We start from the raw sequence: 21,591 nt of genomic DNA, 5'->3' as shown, positions 1-21,591 counted from the left end.
AAAGCAAATGAATATACGCTTTCTTAACACTGAACCACCTCTCAGCCAATCAGGTGCTCGGTCTGTTACCTGTCACCTGATTGGCTGAAACAACAGGCGCTGTGATTGAATGCCTATCAGGCGTCCAGTCATAGCAGAGGACAGGAGGAGAGGATGGGAAAAGACATTGAGGAGTGTGAAGGACACCACTCGCCGCCGTCACCCACTGCCCCACCGGGACAGGTAAGTGCCTGGCGGGCGGGGGATGTACACTGGCGGCAATTGATGGGCACCCTGGCGGCAATTGATGGGCACTGTGGCTGCAATTGATGGAGGTTCAAGTGAAGTAGTGCGATTTCAAAGTAGCATTAATGTGAACCAGGGCTTAGTCCTGTTTGCTATTATTATTGAAAGTAACAGTAAAAAAAAATCCAAATGAAGTTGTCCCCAGAAAAGTAATAGAATCCTCCTATGGGGACACTAATTCTGGTGACCTGGGGGACCCCAAGGAATGCACTTAATGTGTAGGGATTTCCTCTCACTTCCTGTTTGGCTATGGGACAGGAAGTGAAGGGAAGTCTCTGCAATGGGGGACAAAGATGGCAAAACAAAATCTGACCAGGAATATAACCTTCCCTTGCTCTATCCAATAATAAAGAAGAAACGTTTTGCAGATAATTCTACTTTTTTGAATTGTACATTAGCAGTGCCATCTAGTGGTGACTAAGTGAAAGGCAGTTGCTGTTCAATATTTGGTTTTCTTTTCAAAAGACTAGACCAGAGGTAGGCCACCTCGACCCTCCAGCTGTTTTGAAACTACAAGTCCCATGAGACTTTGCAAGACCCTGACAATCACAGGCATCACTCCTAGAGGCAGAGGCATGATGGGATTTGTAGTTTCACCACAGCTGGAATCCCGAGGTTGCCTACACCTGGACTAGAGTGAGGCAGTGTGAAAGTCTGTGTTAAGTCAATAAAGCTGGCCATACACTGATCGAAGCCATTCAGCTGGGACCAGCCGAATTTCGATCAGTGTGTGACTGTCCCTGTTCAAAAGAATTTGGTGTTTTGATCGACTTCTGTCAAATCGGGCAAGTTGGAAAGCCTTTTCCCGATCAGCAGCTCCAGCCCCTGATCACTATATTGTGTCAGAATACAATGTTCTGGCAGGGAGGTTCCTCCATCCACCTCGCTAATGTAGCATAATGGTGTTCTACATAGGGGAGTACATGTTGGGAAATGTGGTAGTGAGGGGGGAAAAATCAGTTGAGAAGTCATTCTGTTAAATATTTTTTTTTTTTATTTGTTCCACCCGGTCTGTCTAATAACAGAATAGCCCAGCTATGGGAGGTGGTTACTGTGGAATACAATACAGAAAAGACAAAAATCATTCTGTTCCTGGATCAATACTGTACCAGCAGTCTGGAATACCTGTACATGGCCGTCTTTAGACTAATTGAAGGAATTTAATTCTTAATTTGTCAGTAAAAACAAATGTGGCTTTAAAGTATGCATATAAACTCTCACCTTGTCAAACAACCCATTCAGTTTAAAATATAAATGAAAGGCAAAACTTTTGTGTACACATAAACATTATAAATACTTATAATTATAAATATATCGATATATCCATTGTGGAACCATACATACATTTTTTATCATTCAGTAACCCAAGTCCTGAACTCTGGAGGGAGGCAGAGAGAGAGCCATGTACTTAACCGCTTCACCCCCGGAAGATTCCCGCTTCCTGACCAGAACACTTTTTGCAATTCGGCACTGCGTCTCTGTAACTGACAATTGTGCGGTCGTGCGATGTTGTACTCAAACAAAATTTGCGTGTCTGTAGCGGGGGGGGGGGTCTATACTGGCGGGAGAGGGAGTCTGTACTGAGGGGGTTGACACCATTTTTTTTTTGCACCAGTGCCACCTGCCAGTGCCAATTAGTGCCACTTGCCATCCAGTGCCATCTGCCAGTGGCAATACCAGTGCTACCATCCAGTGCCAATTAGTGCCACCTTCCATCCAGTGCCACATGCCAGTGTGATCCAGTGCCACCTTCCAGTGTCACCTAAAGCCATCAGTGCCACCTGCCAATGCCAACCAGTGCTAACTATTGCCACCTGCCAGTCAGTGCCAACCAGTGCCACTTGTCAGTGTCACCTGTTAGTGCCACCTGCCAGTGCCAATCAGTGTCACCTGCCAGTGTCAATTAGTGCCACCTGCCAGTGCCAATAGGTGCCACCTGCCAATCAGTGCCATCTGCTAGTACCATCTTTTAGTGCCTGCCAGTGCCAATAAGTGCCTTCTGCTAGTGCCATCTTCCAGTGCCAATTAGTGCCATCCAGTGCCACAAAAAAAAAAAACACGGCCTAAAATATCGGCCGCAAAAATCGGCATCATATATCGGCCATCGGCCGCCCAGATTTCTAAATATCGGCATCAGCCAGAGAAAAACCCATATGGGTCGCCCTCTAATTATCTTGCTAGTAATGGCGGCGATCTGCGATTTCGGGACTGCGACATTATGGCGAACACATCGGACACTTTTGACACATTTTTGGGGCCATTTTTACAGCGATCAGTGCTATAAAAATGCACGGATTACTGTAAAAATGTCACCGGCAGTGAAAGGGTTAATACTAGAGGGCAATCAAGGGGTTAATTGTGTTCCCTATGAGTGTTCTAACTGAAGGGGGGGTGGGACTCGGGCTAGAGGAAATGACAGATTGCTGTTCATGTTTACACACACAGCTCCCAGTTCTCTGTAACGAGCGATCGCAGGTGCCCGGAGGGCATCGCGTCCGCCGGGCACTCTCATCGGCTCCAGAGGCGAGCAGCGGGCGCGTGCTTCCGGTGGCCACAGGGCGAAGCGACGTAACATAACTTAGTTTTGCCCACCCAAGCCATGTTGCCGCAGTAAAACTGTGGCGGCTGGTCAGCAAGTGGTTAAAACTTTTTTTTTTTTTTTTTTTTTTTTTTTTTTTTTATCATTTTCTCTTGACAACAAATGTTCAAGATCACAAATGGCATGTACTTCCGCCACCCATTCTGCCACTGTTGGTATCACAGAATACTTCTAATGCCAAGGTCTTACAGCTCTTCCTGCCGAAAGGTAATGCCTAAAGAACGCTCGAAGCTACATTTTGAAATAAATCGGTTCAATAGATCAACTTCTTTTGATCGAAGTTTCTCTGATCCCTGCTGAACCAGCCAAATTTCGATCCATGCATGGCCAGCTTGGGCTGCTGGGTAGTTAAAAGGCTGGGTAAGCACAGGCTCACTTATTTTGTACTAAAATCACTAAATACACACTTGGCGCTCACATTGTCAGTGATAGGAAGGTAACAAGCTGAAAGCCTATTTTCTAACACCCTAGAAAGCTATGAGTTGGCATTTATCTCTGCAATCAATCAACACATCTCATGTTTTCTGCTGATGAAAGCCCCGGCTCTGACTCAGAAGGGGGGTGGGGGGGGGGAGCACAGAGACCACTGCAAGGATCTTTTCTCTGCAGCATGCTGGCAGGGGACAGACTTTTCTGCTCAGGATGATGTATCATTTTAAAGAAAAGCAGCAACATTTTGCACATCCTTTAAAACAAAAAAGTGTGCAAAATGTTACTGTTTATTTTTTCTCTTAAAATCAAACTGAACTTTTAGCTTAAAGGGGTTGTAAAGGTAAAAAACAAATGTTCCTAAATAGCTTCCTTTACCTTAGTGCAGTCCTCCTTCACTTACCTCATCCTTCCATTTTGCTTTTAAATGTCCTTATTTCTTCTGAGAAATCCTCACGTCCTGTTCTTCTGTCTGTAACTCCACACAGTAATGTGAGGCTTTCTCCCTGGTGTGGAGTGTCGTGCTTGCCCCCCTCCCTTGGACTACTGAAGAGTCAGCACGCTCTCTATGTTGCAGATAGAGAAAGGAGCTGTGTGTTACTGGGCGTCCTGACTCTCCTATTGTTCAAGGGAGGGGGACAACCCACACCTTGCATTACTGTGTGGAGTAAGGATGAGCTCCGGCGTGTTCGCATAGAACACGTGCAGAGCCCGCCAGGAAGTGTGCACGGCGATGTGCTAATCACAGCCAGGGAGACATTGTCCCGATGCTCGGCTGCAGGGATCGTGAAATGTCTCCCTGGCTGTTATTAGCGCAGCGCCGTGCACACTTTCTGGCGGGCTCTGCACATGTTCTATGCGAACACGCCGGAGCTCATCCTTGGTGTGGACTTACAGACAGAAGAACAGGAAGTGAGGATTTCTTAGAAGAAATAAGGACATTTAAAAGCAAAATGGAAGGATGAGGTAAGTGAAGGAGGACTGCACTAAGGTAAAGGAAGCTATTTAGGAAAACAATTTTTTACCTTTACAACCCCCTTTAAAGCGGAATTCCACCCATATAAAAGTCAGCAGCTACAAAAACTGTGGCTGCTGACTTTTAATAATCGGACACTCGGCTGTCCCATGGTCCAGCGATGCGGGAGACCAAAGCCCCGCTCCTCTCTCCCTCCTCTCTGTGGCTTCACATCCGGGCACGCGCTGTGATTGGCTGGGCAGTCTTGTGTCCCAGAAGATTGCAGGGAGGGAAGGGGAAGAGATGAACTTCCTTCCCCAGCCACGGAGCTCCGGCATGTTCGCACACTCCACTTGCAGAGCCCGCCAGGAAGTCAGAACTGCGCGGCACTAATCAAAGGCAGTGAGACATTTCCTGATCTCTGCAGCCGCGCATCGGGAAATGTCTCCCTGCTTGTGATTAGCGCAGTGCGGACTTCCTGGCGGGCTCTGCACGTGGGGTGTGCGAACATGCCAGAGCTCATCCATACCCAGGAATATGTGGGAACTGGATGCCTCTAATAAGAGACCCCCCCTGACATGCCAAATGTGGCGTCACTATCACTTATAGCAGTAGATCAATTTTTGGGTGGAACTTTGCTTTAAATCAGCTAAATGCATCCAAGGTTTTAACGCACTTTGGATGCATTTAGCTGATTTAAGGTAAAAGTTCAGTTTGATTTGAAATTGTAAAGGGTTTCTTTAGCTTTTTAACCATATTTTAGCTTTTCTGAGAAGCATCTAGAGAATGATGTTGCCCTCTTAAGACATGCAGTGTAACCTCCCTACCTATAAGGTAGCTGTAAGAACTGTAAGCTAAATAGACCTTCGGTATAATTTAAGACGCAATATCACAGTTCCCAGCCTCCCTCCTCCATCACCAACTCCTTAATTAACACTCAGTCTCTAATTATTCGCAGTCTCTGACGGCTGATACGTGTGCATGACGATAGCATTTGTCTTTTCAGAGCCTCTCTGGCACATCCCATCACAGACCCGAGTGGCATCCAGTGTGACCAAGCGACCAAACCGACAGGAGCTGGCCGGCAAGAGTTCTCCACATCGACACTCTAGGGTGAGTGAAGGTTGCTGATTGTACATTTGTTTACTTCACAACGTAAAGTAATATTGGAAACTCACTGCTTATTTTCTTCCATCCGCCCGCCACACAGGGGGAGACCCAGTACTCCAGTCACTCCAGCAGTAACACCTTGTCCAGCACTGCCTCCAGTAACCAGAGCGATGAGCGTTGGTTTGACCCTCAGGAGCAGCCTGAAGTAGACCTGGAGCCCCTATCTAAAGGCACTTCAAACGACAGTGGGATCGACACCTCCCTGCCTAACTTCCATCTAAGCCGGCAGCCTCGCCGCGAGAAACTGCCAAAACCCGTGTCGTGTTCTACCTATCCTGGCATGCATGACGGCTCCCGAGAAAAGAGGAAAGAGCAGATGTCCTCAAGCAAAGGCTATAGGCCAAAAATGTACCCTGCAGGGAATGGAGCCGTAGAAGCTGTAAGCCAGTCAAGGTAATGAGCAGATTTATTATGATATTATGTTAACACCTCAGTGCAAATTATACATGGAATCTCAGCCATGTTTTATTCTCGGTATTCTATCATTTATTCAGCTAATCACTTATGAAAGCTTTCATATTGTGTCCAATTTGTGATCGGTCTAGCACAGTCATAACTGTTAATTGATCAGAAGGAGTTTCAATGAAGGTGATTAGATGTGGCTTGTGACAAACTTTCTTCCAGTTTAACTACTTCCAGTCCGGCCTTTTCTGCCACTTTTAACAATCAGTGTTTTTTGCTAAAAAGGTACCGTATTTATTGGGGTATAGCGCGCACCCCTAAAGTTGCCCCGATTTTTGTAGTTACAGTTTTGGTGTCTTACAAAAGATTTTTGTACTTACAGTTTTGGTGTCTTGCGCGGTGTCCATCGGCGGCCTCGTCGGGTCCGTCTGCGGCTTCGGGTGTCCTCTTCGTCGGGTCTGGCGTCCTTCTGCGGCGTCCTCCCCGCTCGTTTCCCACGCCGAGTTTGAATACTGCGCCGGCATATACCAAGCGCAGTACACTGGTGTATAGTCGGTCAGGCTCGGCTACTCTCGCGCTCATGTCCTGTGTACGTCCGTTCGGTATATGCCGGCGCAGTATTCAAACTCGGCGCGGGAAAGCGGATATCGGCGTATATCGCGCACCCACGATTTTGCCCTGATTTTCAGGGCAAAAAAGTGCGCGGTATACGCCGATAAATACGGTACTTAGAACCTCCAAACATTGTATATATTTTATTTTAAAGCAGAGGCCCCTAGAGAATAAATTGGTGGGTTTAGCAATTTTTTTTATTTCACAGTTTTTGCACAGTGGTTTTTTCAAATGCAGTTTTTGGGGATTTTTTTTTTTTTTAATTTTAATGCAAAAAAACACAATTTCAACCCAATTGTTTTGTAAACTATAAAATATGAAGTTATCCCGAGTAAATGGACACCAAACATGTCACGCTTTAAAACTGCGCACGCTGGTGCAGCAGAGGCAACAATGTAAGTTTGATTATCCATAGGTGACGCGTTAAAAGCCTTTACAGGTTTCTAGTTTAGATTTACACAGAAGGTCTGGTGCTAGAATTATTGCCCATGATCTGACGTTCGCGGCGATAATGCACATGTATGGCATGATCGCGGTTTGTGTGCATATGGGACCAAATCGCATGTTCGCCTCTGCGCGCAAGCACAGGAGGACGGGGCACTTTAAAAAAAATAATTCATTATTAATTTATTACATTTTTTATATTTTTACACTGTTGCTATAATTTATTTATTTATTTATTTTCACTTTTATTGCTGGCACAAGGAATGTAAACATCCTTGTGACAGCAATGGGCACGTGACAGATCCTCTTCATAAAGAGATCTGGGGTCCTTAAAGTGGTTGTAAAGCCAACCACACAACAGGATTACCTGTAGGTGCAAGAAATATCTCCTTAACCTACACGGTTAAGGAGATATTGTCACAAAAACGGGCACCGATGTCTACGGCTCATGTGCGCCATAGACCACGGCGCAGGTGCACTGAAAGCGTTGTTTTTGTGAATGGGACAAGCCAGGGTTAATGCCGTATTTCGGCGCACGCGTGGGGACCTGCCGGTCCCACGCGGAAGTGACGTTATGACCACTCCGGCCAATCGCAGCGCCGGAGCAGCGATAACAGGAAGAAACTCCGAGGGGACATGGCGGCGGCAGTGGAGGGGGACGAGCAACACTTCGTGGGCTTTGATTTAAGGTAAGCAGCAAGAGAGATGGACAAAACACAGATCGACATAATGAACTTGAGCTGAAGGTCATCTGGTATAGTCTTTTTTTTCTTGCAAGAACAGTAGCGTCACCTAATCTCACTCCAAATCACATGAGAAATTGGAGGTACAGCACCTTGGATGACCTCACACTTCAGATTTGTAGCTATGAGGCTTTAGGCACAGGATGTGTGTCGTTCTTCAGGAAGAATATAAAGGTATATTTGTCAGTGTAATTGACATTTCTTGATCTCTGTAAAACAGCGAAGCTTTATTTTAACCCCTTGGAGCCGGCACCTCCCGACCCTTTAAGGGGTTTAGGATGCCAGGAGGTGGTGCTAGGTTTATGATCAAGTAGCCGCCTTGATTGGCTGTCACGGCGGACACATGATCGGAAAACGCCCCATCATAAGCAACGATTGTGAGCTTTCCGTTAGCCGCGGGTAACTGTACTGGGAGTGCGCTCTTGGCACAGCTGTATTTTAGCAATTCGCACAAATATTCAGTCAATTGGCTCCAACGCCCACCCGCTGATAGACCGCATATTTCCATGCGGGTTAAGGGCCACTTACAGATTCTCCAGTATCACAATCGCTGGAAAGGGCAAAGAAAAATACTTGCTTTTTCCCAATTTGTCACTCCTTCGCTAACAGGATTAATTAGAAGTAGCTTCTTCCCTGATAGAAACACTGTGGGAATCTCCCTCACTTGCAAGGGAGCGTCACCTCGCTCTCATCCAGCTCTGGAGCAACTTGGTAGAAACGGGATTATTGCTTTGCATAGTGATCCCCTTGCTGGGGAGTTGTCAAAAAGATCGCATCTATGACCTGGCCCTAGCGTTAGCCACAGACTTGCTGAAAATTGCTTTATTATTTATTGCTATAGACAAAACATAAAAAAAAAATCATCCCTGTACCAATTAAATGTAAAGGTTTGTTTTTTATTTTCTATATTGGTTCCTTTAATCTAGTGCATTGTTGGTTCACTTACCTTTTCCTTCCATTTCCCTTCTAAATGTTTTTTTTCTTTGTCTGAATTTCTCACTTCCTGTTCCTCCTCAGTAAGCTTGCCCCCATCATCCGAGCCGTTCTGGCTGGGGGTTAGTCAGCGTGCTTGCCCTCTCCCTTGGGGTTAGTCAGCATCTCCCTGCAGGGATGTAGTCCCATGGGAGGGGGGCGAGCACGCTGACTAACCCTCAGCCAAAACGGCTCGGTTGATGGGGCTCAAGCTTACTGAGGAGGAACAGGAAGTGAGAAATTCAGACAAAGAAAAAAAAACATTTAGAAGGGAAATGGAAGGAAAAGGTAAGTGAACCAACAATGCACTAGCTTAAAGTGGAGGTTCTATAAAAAAAAAACAATTTTGCTTTAAACTGTAGCTTACAACTAAAAAAGAAAAAAAAAAAAAATTTTTTTTTTTACTCACCTGGAAATGCCTGTTGCTATGCGGTCCCACGAAATCTGCCTTTGAAACCACCTAGGATTCTGACATCTCCCTCTAATGCTCCTGGGAAATGTGTGTCATCATTTCCCAGGATGCAGTGCGCTGTCCAATTATCACTCCCCATCCAAGACTTCCAGGAAGTGCCTGTAGACTTCACACTGCCCACAAGCAAAATGACAACGGTGTGGACATAGTTTTATAAACCATCTTTAGTGAATAACTATGCGGATCGGCGGCGGATTATAAAATAGTAAGTGACCAGATTTATATTATAAAAACGCAGGATGAAAGGACATACATTTAAAAAATGCTAATTGTGGTTGGAACTCCGCTTTAAAGGAACCTATTTAGAAAATAAAAAACAAACTTTTTACAACCCCTTTAACAAAAGCTGTTGCAGAGTTTATATCCCTTTTGTTCAGCAGAACAGATTCCCCGATACACTACACAGCGCAGATGGAGTAATCTCCCACTGAGGTACTGGTCATGCATTTTGTGTGGGCATATAGACACAAAAACTGAATATCATAAAAACAGTCCTTTATTACAACACATTAAAAATAGTCCAAATAAAAATGCTTAGAGGTTCACAACATGTAGACTTAACGTGTTTCGGAAATCCTTCTTCAGGACCCATGTGAAGGAACAAATACATTAAGCCGCGTACACACGATCAGTCAAACCGATGAGAACGTTGTGATGGACCGTTTTCGTCGGACCAAACCGATCGTGTGTGGGCCCCATCGGTTATTTATCCATAGGTTAAAAAAAAGCAAGCTTGTTTTAAATTTAACCGATGGATACCTAACCGATAGGAAAAAAAACGATCATTTGTAAGCACGTCCATCGGTTAAAAATCCACGCATGCTCAGAATCAGGTCGACGCATGCTTGGAAGCATTGAACTTTTTAACCGATGGTGTGTAGGCATCAGAACGTTTTCATCGGATGGACCGATCGTGTGTACAGGGCTTTAGAAGCTACAGTTAATCTTTACAAAAGTATAAAACACAATGCAACCCGCTGGAAATCATTACGTGTAAACCTTTACCATGTATGTAGACACACAATGCACTATAGCGCTATCTCTGTGCCAAACCCATGGTCGTATCATATAGTTAAAGCAACTAATAAAAATAAACCATAAAAAAAAAAGTCTTATCCCCAGAGGTAGAGGAATAAATGTCAATAATAAAAAGACTGGCTAACACCATAAATGCTTGCAAGGCTGCCTTTAGAAGTGGGCTGGAAATTGCAAGGGGGAAGAAAAAAAAAGCACCAAACAGGCATCGTGTTGCAAAATGTATCAAAAGATAAAAAAAACAATATAAACAGCAATGGTACTCCCAAGCGGATGTGGTGGGGGATGACGACTGTTCACAGTAGATGGGAAGTCCAAGTGTGAACCGGGAGCTATGGTCTTTATCTGTTTATAGGATGAAGGCAAGCTGTATAGAGGGAGCAAGATCAGCCTGAGATCCATCCAGAGAGGGTGCTATTGATGTTTATATTGTGTATCTATCGTCATCCTTTGTTGTACAGTTGGAGGTGGGTGGGAAGTTGTATAGCCACTTGACCCCCGGAAGGTTTTCTGCTATAAAACATATCCCATATTTTTTTTTTAAATCTACTCTTTATAAATTTAGGCCAATTTGTTCTCTACTACTTATTTTTTGTTAAAAAAAATCCCAATAAGCGTATATTGATTGGTTTGTGCAAAAGTTATAGCATCTACAAACGATGGGATATATATATATATATATATTGGAATTTTTATTCAATCAGCGACTTATAGCGGGACTGCGATATTGCGACAGCCAGTCTGACACTAACTGACACTTTGTGGGAACCAGTGACACTAATACAGCGATCAGTGCTAAACACATGCACTGTCACTGTACTAATGACACTGGCTGGGAAGGGGTTTAACATCTAGGGCCATCAAAGGGTTAAATGTGTGTCCTGTTTTTTTTTTACTAAGGCCACTTTCACACTGGGGCGGGAGGTGTGGTGGTGGTATTTTTAGCGGCGCTTTGTTGTTAATTTCGTGGCGCTATTCATCCGCTAGCAGGGCAGTCTTACCCCCCACTAGCGGCCGAGAAATTGTTAATACCGCCTGCAATTTGCCTCTCCAGAGGCGCACTGCCAGCGGTCTAGCCGCGCTGTCCGATTGATTTCAATGGTTGGGAGCGGTGAAGGTGCAGTATACACAACGCTCCATCACTGCTCCAAAGATGCGGCTAGCAGGACTTTTTTTCGCGTCCTGCTAGCGCACCGCTTCAGTGTGAAAGCCCTCTGGGCTTAGATGTGCTGATGCGTCTGCAAACCGCTCCAGTATGAAAGGGGTCTTGAATGTGCTGGATTTTATTTCCTGCTTCACAGGGACAGAACAGAGCTCTACCTTGTTTACGTATGCAGAGCTCTGCTTTGTGTCTCTCCTCACCGATCAGCTGGTGCTGGCGGATATCAATTGGCCGACACCTGCTGATTGACTTATGCTTTCTCTAATGACGGCACAGCCAAGGCGCCAGCAGCTTGCGCACGCACCCCCTACCTGAAGCAGGGTTGCCAACCTCCCGCAGCATTTTTTACTGACAAACCATTGAAAATGTAATGGCAGAGCACATTTTTTACTGGCGACCTGAGAAATTACAGAACGCCTATTGAAAACTTACAGTGACAGTATAAACATGATATGGAAACTCTGACAATACCTATAACAAATTAATTTGCTTGATTTACTCCTAAAAGGTCAACACAACATGAAATTATCTACCCCTGATATTTACTGGCAGTTGTAAACAAATTACAGATGTTTACAAACTGTCAGTAAATTTACAGGCGGTTGGCAACCCTGCCTGGAAGGGCCGGATCATGTACCTAGTACCCGATCTGGCACAGGAGAGCCACGCTGCCACCGTATGACGAAGTTATGCTGTTGGCAAGCGGATAGTTCTCAATACAAGGGTGATCGGGTCTCTTTGGGAACGTTCGATCCTCTGTGTTGTGCAGCACACATTCTTGATAAGTGTTTCAGTAATATGTTATTGTTACTGAGCTGTTATTCCTACAGACAAGGGGCATGGCTGATGGTTATAGTACTTAAATCAGATGTATGTTGTGGTGTGTGTAGTGTTTTGCACCGGCCATAACATTGGGATAAAGGGGACAATGCTTAGCTGGAAGGAGCAGGGCTTCCCACACCACTATTTTGGCACATGTATTTAGGGCCAGATTCTGAAAGGACTTACGACGGCGCAGCGCCATGTACGCCGTCGTAAGTCCTAATCTGACCCGTCGTATCTATGCGCCTGATTCTGAGAATCAGTTACGCATAGATATCCATTAGATCCGACAGGCGTAAGTCTCTTACGCCGTCGGATCTTAACTGCATTTTTTTGTTGACTGCTAGGTGGCGCTTCCGTAGAATTTTGCGTCGAGTATGCAAATTGGCTAGATACGCGAATTCCCTAACGTACGCGCGGCCGACGCAGTAAAGTTACGACGTTTACGTTAGGCTTTTCCCGGTGTATAGTTGCCCCTGCTATATGAGGCATAAGTGCGGCGTACCAATGTTAAGTATGGCCGTCGTTCCCACGTCGTTTGCGTAAGTCGTCCGTGAATGGGGCTGGACGTCATTTACGTTCACGTCGAAACCAATTACGTCCTTGCGGCGTACTTTGGAGCAATGCACACTGGGAAATTCCACGGACGGCGCATGCGCCGTTCCGCAAAAACGTCAATCACGTCGGGTCACAGTAGTTTCACATAAAACACGCCCCCCTGATCCAAATTTGAATTAGGCGGGCTTACGCCGGGCCGATTTACGCTACGCCGCCGCAACTTACGGAGCAAGTGCTTTGAGAATACGGCACTTGCCCGTCTAAGTTGCGGAGGCGTAGCGTAAATCGTATACGTTACGCCCGGGCAAAGATACGCCGCTGACTGAGAATCTGGCCCAAAGTGTCTTTTCGACTTTGATGAGGGTAACTTCACTATAAACACTCTTGGTTAATGTAGTTGAAGGTATATACAGTCCTTTTATATGCCTATACCCTGTATAGATGCACATAGAAAGATCATAATGGTCGACATTTTAAAGACTCAGCTGCAGTTAATTATTCTCACCCTTGTTCTTTTGGCCAATAGATCCAACGTGTTTCAGACCCCAGACAGTTCTCGGAACCAGCAGATGTCCCAGTCGAGCTCCTTCCAGCTTTCCAGCTCTGTGCCCAAATCCTTTTTCTCCCGACAGAATGTGAGAAATCAGATCCCGGCTGGCTGGAAGAAGCCAGAGGAAACGCCACCACAAAGACCAACCACGTTTACTGATCCCAAAAAGTAAGCACATTCCCCTTCTATAATATTCCACAAGATTCACACAGCTCCCTAAAAGATGAACAGAGATCAAGTAGATTTAAATTCTCAGGATAAATTAATGTTTAAATATGAAACCGTCATTTAGTGATGGTGGGCACCACAGACAGAATCTATTTACAGGAGAAGTTCACCTTTTACAAAAAATAAGTGCACATATTTTTGCAGGTTAAAAGATTTGTATTTATTGATTTATTTTTATTTATTTTTTTAAACAGGAGCCTGCAAAGTATTGAACCCGCAATCGTCAGATTGTGGACGCAATTTCAGGCTCCTGAACACCTTCCCTCCCCTCCAGCTTTCAGTCTTGTACAGGGTGCTTGTTTGCAAACTGGAGGAAATGTGAGTGGACTACGAGCGCGCCGATTAGCCCGCTCCCGGCCTATTCAAACCACAAGTCTATCTGTCACAGTGGAAAACCGGACTTGTAGTTTTCTCTTTCACAGATTCCTGTGAATAAATGACACAGCTTTGTGAACATAGTCCCACACAGCCACGCCACCGGGGGAAGAGGAAACCCCTTTCCACTGTCATGTGTGGGGGGGGGGGGGGGGGGTGAAATCGCTGTACATTCAAAAGATGTGGCTGGATCTGTCCCCCAACTTTCCATTATGACACATCCCTAATTAGAGAACATTTTCAAAAAACACGCTCTCACTAAAACATGAGGGAGAGACTAGTATATAGTGGGACTTTAAATGTGCCTCAACAGGAATATACAACATGAAAGTCGTAAAAACATAAATCTTTAAAGTTATTAAAAACAATAAAAGTACAGTGGCATATCATTCACTTCACACATGTTGTAAACACTTCAATACAGTTACAGAATTGGCATAGATTGACGCGTTTCACAAATCTAGTTGCTTCTTCAGGATCCGCACCATTATTCAAAAAGCGATATGGCTGTGCAAAAACATTAATACATGTTAAATAACACTAACAAAGAATACCTAGTAAAACTTTGTTACATATATACAGTATTTAATTTCTACAATTATGCAGCATAACCCCCACTTATAAAAAGAACAGGACAAAAAAAATTAAAAACACACCACACATCCTGCTCCAGAACCAACACACCATCCCCCCCCCTTTTACACTGACAAACATACAACCGTTCCCCATCGGGATTCCAACCGTCCTCCCCGAGTATCCCAAAATTGCCCAAATCCTACCACCTTCCAGAAATGCCAGAGCAGGCCATGTGGGGACAGTAAAGGAGGACCCATAAATAGGAACCCCCCCCAAAAAAAAACATAAATTGGCACATCACTTGCCGCAATCTAAAAACATATCGACTCCCAATAAAGGCCAAATGGTTCGACAGATATGACTTTCAATTCTGCTATGCATAGCCACGGAGTATGAGGAATATGTATATAAGCTCTAAACAAAATGGAATAGAGGAGACCCAAAGAAAAATAAGTGCCAAAAATGACAAATCACAAATCTAGTAAAAATGAGCCAAAAATTGCAACAATTGTATCTCAGACCAAAAGAACATTCCGTAATGGAACTTGGAACATGTATATCGTCTAATCCAAGAATGGTACTTCAATGTAATGCTGTCTGTGTTGTGTTTTTATTTTTTACTACCCCCCCCCCCCTGTTCTTTTCATAAGTGGGGGGTTATGCTGCATAGTTTTAAACATTTTATGCTGTATAACACGTTTACCATAACATTTTGCTAGGTATTTGTTTGTTAGTGTTATTTATTTGGTGTTGTTTTTGTATCGCTTTTTGAATAATGGTGGGGGATCCTGAGGAAGCAACTAGATTTGTAAAACATGTCGATCTGCTACCCCAATTCTGTAATTGTTTCGATGTGTTTACAACATGTGTGAAATTTAATGACATGGCACTGTACTTTTAATGTTTTTGACTATTGTAATAAAGATTTAATGGTTTTATGACTGTTGTGTATTCCTGTTGAGGCACGTTTAGTCCTATTCTTTACTAGTCTCTCATTTGTACTTTAGTTGGGGCCTGTTTTTAAAAATTGTTTCTCATTAGGGATGGTGCCATAATGGGAAGTGGGGGGACAAATCCATCCACATCTTTTGAATGCTAAACAACCCCCCCTCTTCTTTCCCCATGATAGCGGGTAGGGGCTCCTCTCCCCACAGCCGCTGTCACATTTTAAAATCAGCGCAGCTGTGTTGGTCTTTTTTTGTACATCTGCGTCATTCATTCACTGGAATTAATGTTTTTTATGACTTTCATGTGCTGTATTCCTGTTGAGGCACATTTAAAGTCCCACTATATTATAGTCTCTATATTTGTGCTTTAGCTAGAGCGTGTTTTTGATAATAGGTTGCTGAACACGTTGCATGTTACACCCTAAATATGGGTGTGAGATGTTCAGAAGGTGAACCTAACCTTTAAGTCCCAAATTAGCAATAACTGAGCATTCTTTGGGATGATATATTTTTATATATTACCCTTCTATAGCTAAAACATATTTGGTTTCCATGTACCGTATTTTCCGGCGTATAAGACGACTTTCTGGATGCAAAAAAAATGCATCCAAAGGCGTATAAGACGACTTTCTGGATGCAAAAAAAATGCATCCAAAGTCGTCTTATACGCCGGGAACGGTCTCCGTGCTGCTGCGAGCGTCAATGATTTAAAAGACGCTCCTTCTTCTCAGCGTGTTCTGTGATAGGCGGAACACAAATCTTCCAAGCAGCACCTCTGTTCTGTGTTCCTCCTATCACAGATGCCTTCTCATCCTCGGACGAGATGAGAGGACGTCTGTGATAGGCGTAACACAGAACAGAGGCGCTGCTGGGAAGATTTGTGTTCCGCCTATCACAGGACAGTCTGAGGAGAAGGCGCGTCTTTTAAATCATTGACGCTCGCAGCACGGAGACTGTCACCGCACCGCACCGCCTGCTATTCAGAAAAAAAGTGAATAAATGCACCGTTTGCAGTGATGGCACAGAGAGAGGGGACAAGTGATGGCACAGAGAGAGGGGGCAAGTGATGGCACAGAGAGAGGGGGCAAGTGATGGCACAGAGAGAGGGGGCAAGTGATGGCACAGAGAGAGGGGGCAAGTGATGGCACAGAGAGAGGGGGCAAGTGATGGCACAGAGAGAGGGGGCAAGTGATGGCACAGAGAGAGGGGGCAAGTGATGGCACAGAGAGAGGGGGCAAGTGATGGCACAGAGAGAGGGGGCAAGTGATGGCACAGAGAGAGGGGGCAAGTGATGGCACAGAGAGAGGGGGCAAGTGATGGCACAGAGAGAGGGGGCAAGTGATGGCACAGAGAGAGGGGGCAAGTGATGGCACAGAGAGAGGGGGCAAGTGATGGCACAGAGAGAGGGGGCAAGTGATGGCACAGAGAGAGGGGGCAAGTGATGGCACAGAGAGGGGGCAAGTGATGGCACAGAGAGAGGGGGCAAGTGATGTAATGGCACAGTGAGGAATGTAATGTAATGGCACAGTGAGATTTGAAAAAGCCTGTTTCTGTCAGCGGTTCTGGCTACCCCTCAGCTTCCAGAAAGACTAGTAAGAAGGGGGTAGTCTTATACGGCGAGTATATCCCCAGTAGTCATATACGCCGGAAAATACGGTAGTGATTAAATGGAAGTAAATAAACCGACTGCTATTGGAAACTGTAGTCATTTTTTTTTTTAATACTTTGTTCATTTGTTATCCTATCTGTAATATCTCTGTGCTTGGGTAACCCTGAAAAACCCAAAACATTGTCAGAAGCTCTAAAGCAGCCCATAGACTGGTGGAAGGAAAGAAAATTGCTTGATTTCCCCCTTCAATACAGTCCAGGTGGTTTTGGGGCAATCCCTCCCGCGGCACTATTCAGTTCTTCCGTCTGGGAGCCTTCCCTGCCGGCAGAACACAATGAATATGGCTAGTGGCTATAGCCACCAGCAGTGATCGCATTAAAAACATCTGACGGGCTGGTTGTAATGAAGTCGATCGATGGATCCTGCCTGCAGATAGATTGATTCTCGGCTGGTCCCTCCTAAATCGGCTGAATTTCGATCCATGTATGGCCATCCTACACTGCAAGTCTTCACCTGCTTATTCAGTTTAGGAGTACAGGGATAAGGAGAAATACTTACCTTAGGCTGGCCATACACAGTACAAACTTCTTTCCTGCAACCACAGGTTGCAGGAAAGAAATTTGCATGATTCCCCCATCAACAGAGATCATGTAAGGTAAGTATTACATCCTCTTCTGCTACCCCTAGACCTAACAAGCATTTAACCCTTGCAGTGTGGGGCCCCCCTAGAGTTGGACTTTAAAGCTAATAGCTTTTAAATACATATATTTGGCTAATTGTCTGGAAGCATGGACTAAAGGAATATACCGAGGGGAGAAGTGAGGCTGCATTGTTTCTCCAAAAAGGCATCAGTTTATACGCACATGCTTGTTAAAGGAGCGTGCGTGTCTAAAAAGATCCCAGTGGGCCGTGTATTTGTGGACGATATCAGTAAATAGAAGGAAATTTAAAGTGGTAATAAACCCACAACCGTAAAATCGGTCTGTATATGCAGTAAAGCATGCTTGTTATACTCACTGTGGAACCTAAGGGGTTAATCTTCTGCGTTGTGTTAAAAGGCTGTATGATCCTGTCTTCTCTGATCCTCCCCTTCTTCCACTGACTCCAAAACATGTTCTGAAAAAGACAGAGTTACTGGAGTTCAGGCTGCACATGCTCAGTTTGGTGTGTATTGCTGGAGAGTTTTGTGTTTTTTCTTGGGAGGGTGCATGTGATCAGCACAAGGCCAATCAGCACTGTCCAGACAGAAGGTCAGGGATCCTGCATCCTGATAGGACAGCCAGTGCAGTGTGAAAACTCCTCCTACAAGCTTTAACCAGACACTGTTAGAAGTCACAAGACTGCTATGTACTGCTGATGAGAAAAGGTATTTAGCAGTTTATATTTACAAAAATAATTGCATTTCCATGTTGTTCTGTGTACTGTGGGAGACCAAATATAGTGAATGCAGAGGTTCCTGGGTTTAGGAACACTTTCATCTAGCAGGGTTCTTGATGATTTGTGTAAAAGTAGAAAAGGGTAATATTTTCAAATGTAAGTGGTTCACGTAGATATAGTACAAAGCTATTGTGTGCTCTTTTCTTTTGAAATCTCGAGCAGTTATTTGTGTTCTGATTCGGTTTTTCTGGCTATAGACATCGTTTTTTCTGGCTATAGACATCGGCTTTTCTGGCTATAGACATCGGCTTTTCTGGCTATAGACATTGGTTTTTCTGGCTATAGACATTGGTTTTTCTGGCTATAGACATTGGTTTTTCTGGCTATAGACATTGGTTTTTCTGGCTATAGACATTGGTTTTTCTGGCTATAGACATTGGTTTTTCTGGCTATAGACATTGGTTTTTCTGGCTATAGACATTGGTTTTTCTGGCTATAGACATTGGTTTTTCTGGCTATAGACATTGGTTTTTCTGGCTATAGACATTGGTTTTTCTGGCTATAGACATTGGTTTTTCTGGCTATAGACATTGGTTTTTCTGGCTATAGACATCGGTTTTTCTGCCTATAGACGTCGGGTTTTTCTGCCTATAGACCTTGGTTTTTCTGCCTATAGACCTTGGTTTTTCTGGCTATAGGCGTCGTTTTTTTTCTGGCTATAGACATCGGTTTTTCTGGCTATAGACATCGGTTTTTCTGGCTATAGACATCGGTTTTTCTGGCTATAGACCTTGGTTTTTCTGGCTATAGGCGTCGTTTTTTTTCTGGCTATAGGCGTCGTTTTTTTTCTGGCTATAGGCGTCGTTTTTTTTCTGGCTATAGGCGTCGTGTTTTTTTTTCTGGCTATAGGCGTCGTGTTTTTTTTTCTGGCTATAGGCGTCGTGTTTTTTTTCTGGCTATAGGCGTCGTGTTTTTTTTCTGGCTATAGGCGTCGTTTTTTTTTCTGGCTATAGGCGTCGTTTTTTTTCTGGCTATAGGCGTCGTTTTTTTTCTGGCTATAGGCGTCGGTTTTTTTTCTGGCTATAGGCGTCGTTTTTTTTTCTGGCTATAGGCGTCGTTTTTTTTCTGGCTATAGGCGTCGGGTTTTTTTCTGGCTATAGGCGTCGGTTTTTTTTCTGGCTATAGGCGTCGGTTTTTTTTCTGGCTATAGGCGTCGTTTTTTTTTCTGGCTATAGGCGTCGGTTTTTTTTTTTTTTTTTTGCTATAGGCGTCGCTTTTTTTTTCCGGCTATATGCGTTTTTTTTTCTGGCTATAGGCGTCGCTTTTTTCTGGCTATGGGCGTCTTTTTTTTTTTCTGGCTATAGACGTCGGGTTTTTCTGGCTATAGACGTCCGGTTTTTCTGGCTATAGACATCGGTTTTTCTGGCTATAGGCATCGGTTTTTAGGCCATTTGACCACAAAAACTATCAAACCATAAAAAAACAACAGTCAAGCAATCGTTTTTCTCTGCTCAGGGTTTTGAATCTGTTGGTGGTGGGTCATCATCCATTTGGTGTTGTAGTGAAAAGTGAATAGAAATTGGCTGTAGATTGCTGTGTGTATGGCCTTTGTTACATGATCAGACAGTGCTGGAGCCAGGGGTTGTGTGCGTGTGTATGAGGAATGTAGGTCAGCAGTAACAGGCACATGTGTTTGAAAAGGCAGGATTAAAGGAACATCTGCTGATTGTAAACATGAGCAGGGCAGCTGGTGTATAGCTAGCACTGTATAGTAAACACTCTGTTCTTTATTGTGTTTTTATATATTTTTTTTAGCATGTATTTGGCAGGGAACATCGGCAGTACCTGTGATTCTGGTCTCTCTCAATGCTCTGCTCTGTCTCTCTCTTTCAGACAAGTCGATGTGAACACAAAGAACGTGTTTGGTCAACCCAGGCTTCGGGCCTCCCTGCGAGATCTACGATCACCTCGTAAGAATTACAAGTCCACCATTGAGGATGATCTGAAAAGGCTGATTATTATGGATAATACGGGGCCAGAGCAGGAGCAGGAATGCACGGTGAGACACAGAATTTACCTTGCCTCTCACGCCGCTGTCCTTCCATCCACAAAGTGTCTGTAGGACGATCTGTTCCTGCTGCTTTTAGCAAACAGACTGATGTTTCTAAGCATTTGGTACATAAGGCCCAGTTTTTTTAAAGTGATACTAAATGCAATTTTTTTTTTTTTTTTGGGCTTAAGATATAAAATATTTAAAGCGGTTGTAAACCCGCATTAAATTTTTTATTTTTTTTCCTCCTGTAAGGCAAAAGTCATAATGAGCTAATATGCACCGCATATTAGCTCATTATGAAATACTTACCTTGGAACGAGGTGTGTAGCACTTACCTGGTCCACGCCGAGAGAGATTTCATCTTGACTCGGCGTGTCTTCCGGGTATCGCCGCTCCAGCGCTGTGATTGGCTGGAGCGGCGATGATGTCACTCCCGCGCGTGTGCGCGGGAGATTTAAAACTCGGCAAGGTCCGGCGGCTGCCAGTCCTTTCGCCGTAGATCCCCCCTGCGCATGCGCCGCGGCGCATTGCGAGGGGAATATCTCCTAAACCGTGCAGGTTTAGGAGATATTCTCCTTACCTACAGGTAAGCCTTGTTATAGGCTTGCCTGTAGGTAAAAGTCAAAATAGTGGGTTTACAACCACTTTAATACTTGCCTGCTTTGTGAAATTATATTGCACAGAGATGTCTCTTACCTTCTCTACTGGCAGAGTCCCCTGCTGACGCTGTCAGCTTCTTTCTGTACTTGGCAAGCTGGGTGCTAAGCAGGCACCTATGCATGTGTGATCCCAAGCCGGGCTGTGTGCGTCCCCAGATGCCCACAGCTCTAGTAAGCCATGCCCCCTCACAGGAGTATGACAGGAGCAGGAGCCTATGACTCCCGCTGTCCTTCGTGTCTCCTGTGGAAGCAGTAAGTGAGGGGATTGGTGCTGGAGCAGTGAAAGAAGCCAGGCCTAAGTGTTTAGGGGTGGGGTGGGTGGAATAGGTAGTGGGGTGTTTTTTCTACCTTCATGCAGAAAATGCATTAAAGATAAAAATCTTTAGACTTTAAATCTTCTTTAAGCAGAAATCCAGGTGAACAGCAAAATACTTATTAGAAATGCACACATAGTCTCATTTGCCTTCCATTTTTGTGATCCACGCACCTCTGCCAGACAGGATAACAAGGCTCTTTTGCTATCCTTGTTCCTGTAGTAAAACATCACAGCTTGGTCA

The 21,591-nt window shown here is 44.5% G+C and overlaps 1 protein-coding gene across 8 annotated transcripts in view; it reads left to right on the top strand.

Annotated features, from left to right (window-relative positions):
- Positions 1 to 21,591, top strand: part of SIPA1L3 (signal induced proliferation associated 1 like 3) — a 296,576-nt gene that overhangs the window by 242,421 nt on the left and 32,564 nt on the right. For 7 of the 8 annotated variants that reach the window (XM_040323131.1, XM_040323127.1, XM_040323129.1 and 4 more), the window contains 4 exons: positions 5,275 to 5,381; positions 5,479 to 5,831; positions 13,187 to 13,378; positions 20,216 to 20,381. In XM_040323131.1, the coding sequence (XP_040179065.1) occupies positions 5,275 to 5,381; positions 5,479 to 5,831; positions 13,187 to 13,378; positions 20,216 to 20,381 (818 nt within the window). The remainder of the gene's footprint in view (positions 1 to 5,274; positions 5,382 to 5,478; positions 5,832 to 13,186; positions 13,379 to 20,215; positions 20,382 to 21,591) is intronic. The other variant, XM_040323135.1, reaches the window with a different exon arrangement.

This window comes from Rana temporaria, chromosome 9 (assembly GCF_905171775.1).
Source record: "Rana temporaria chromosome 9, aRanTem1.1, whole genome shotgun sequence".
Lineage (NCBI taxonomy): Eukaryota > Metazoa > Chordata > Amphibia > Anura > Ranidae > Rana > Rana temporaria.
The sequence above is the reverse complement of the archived record's forward strand: the minus strand, read 5'-3'. Positions and strand labels throughout refer to the sequence as shown.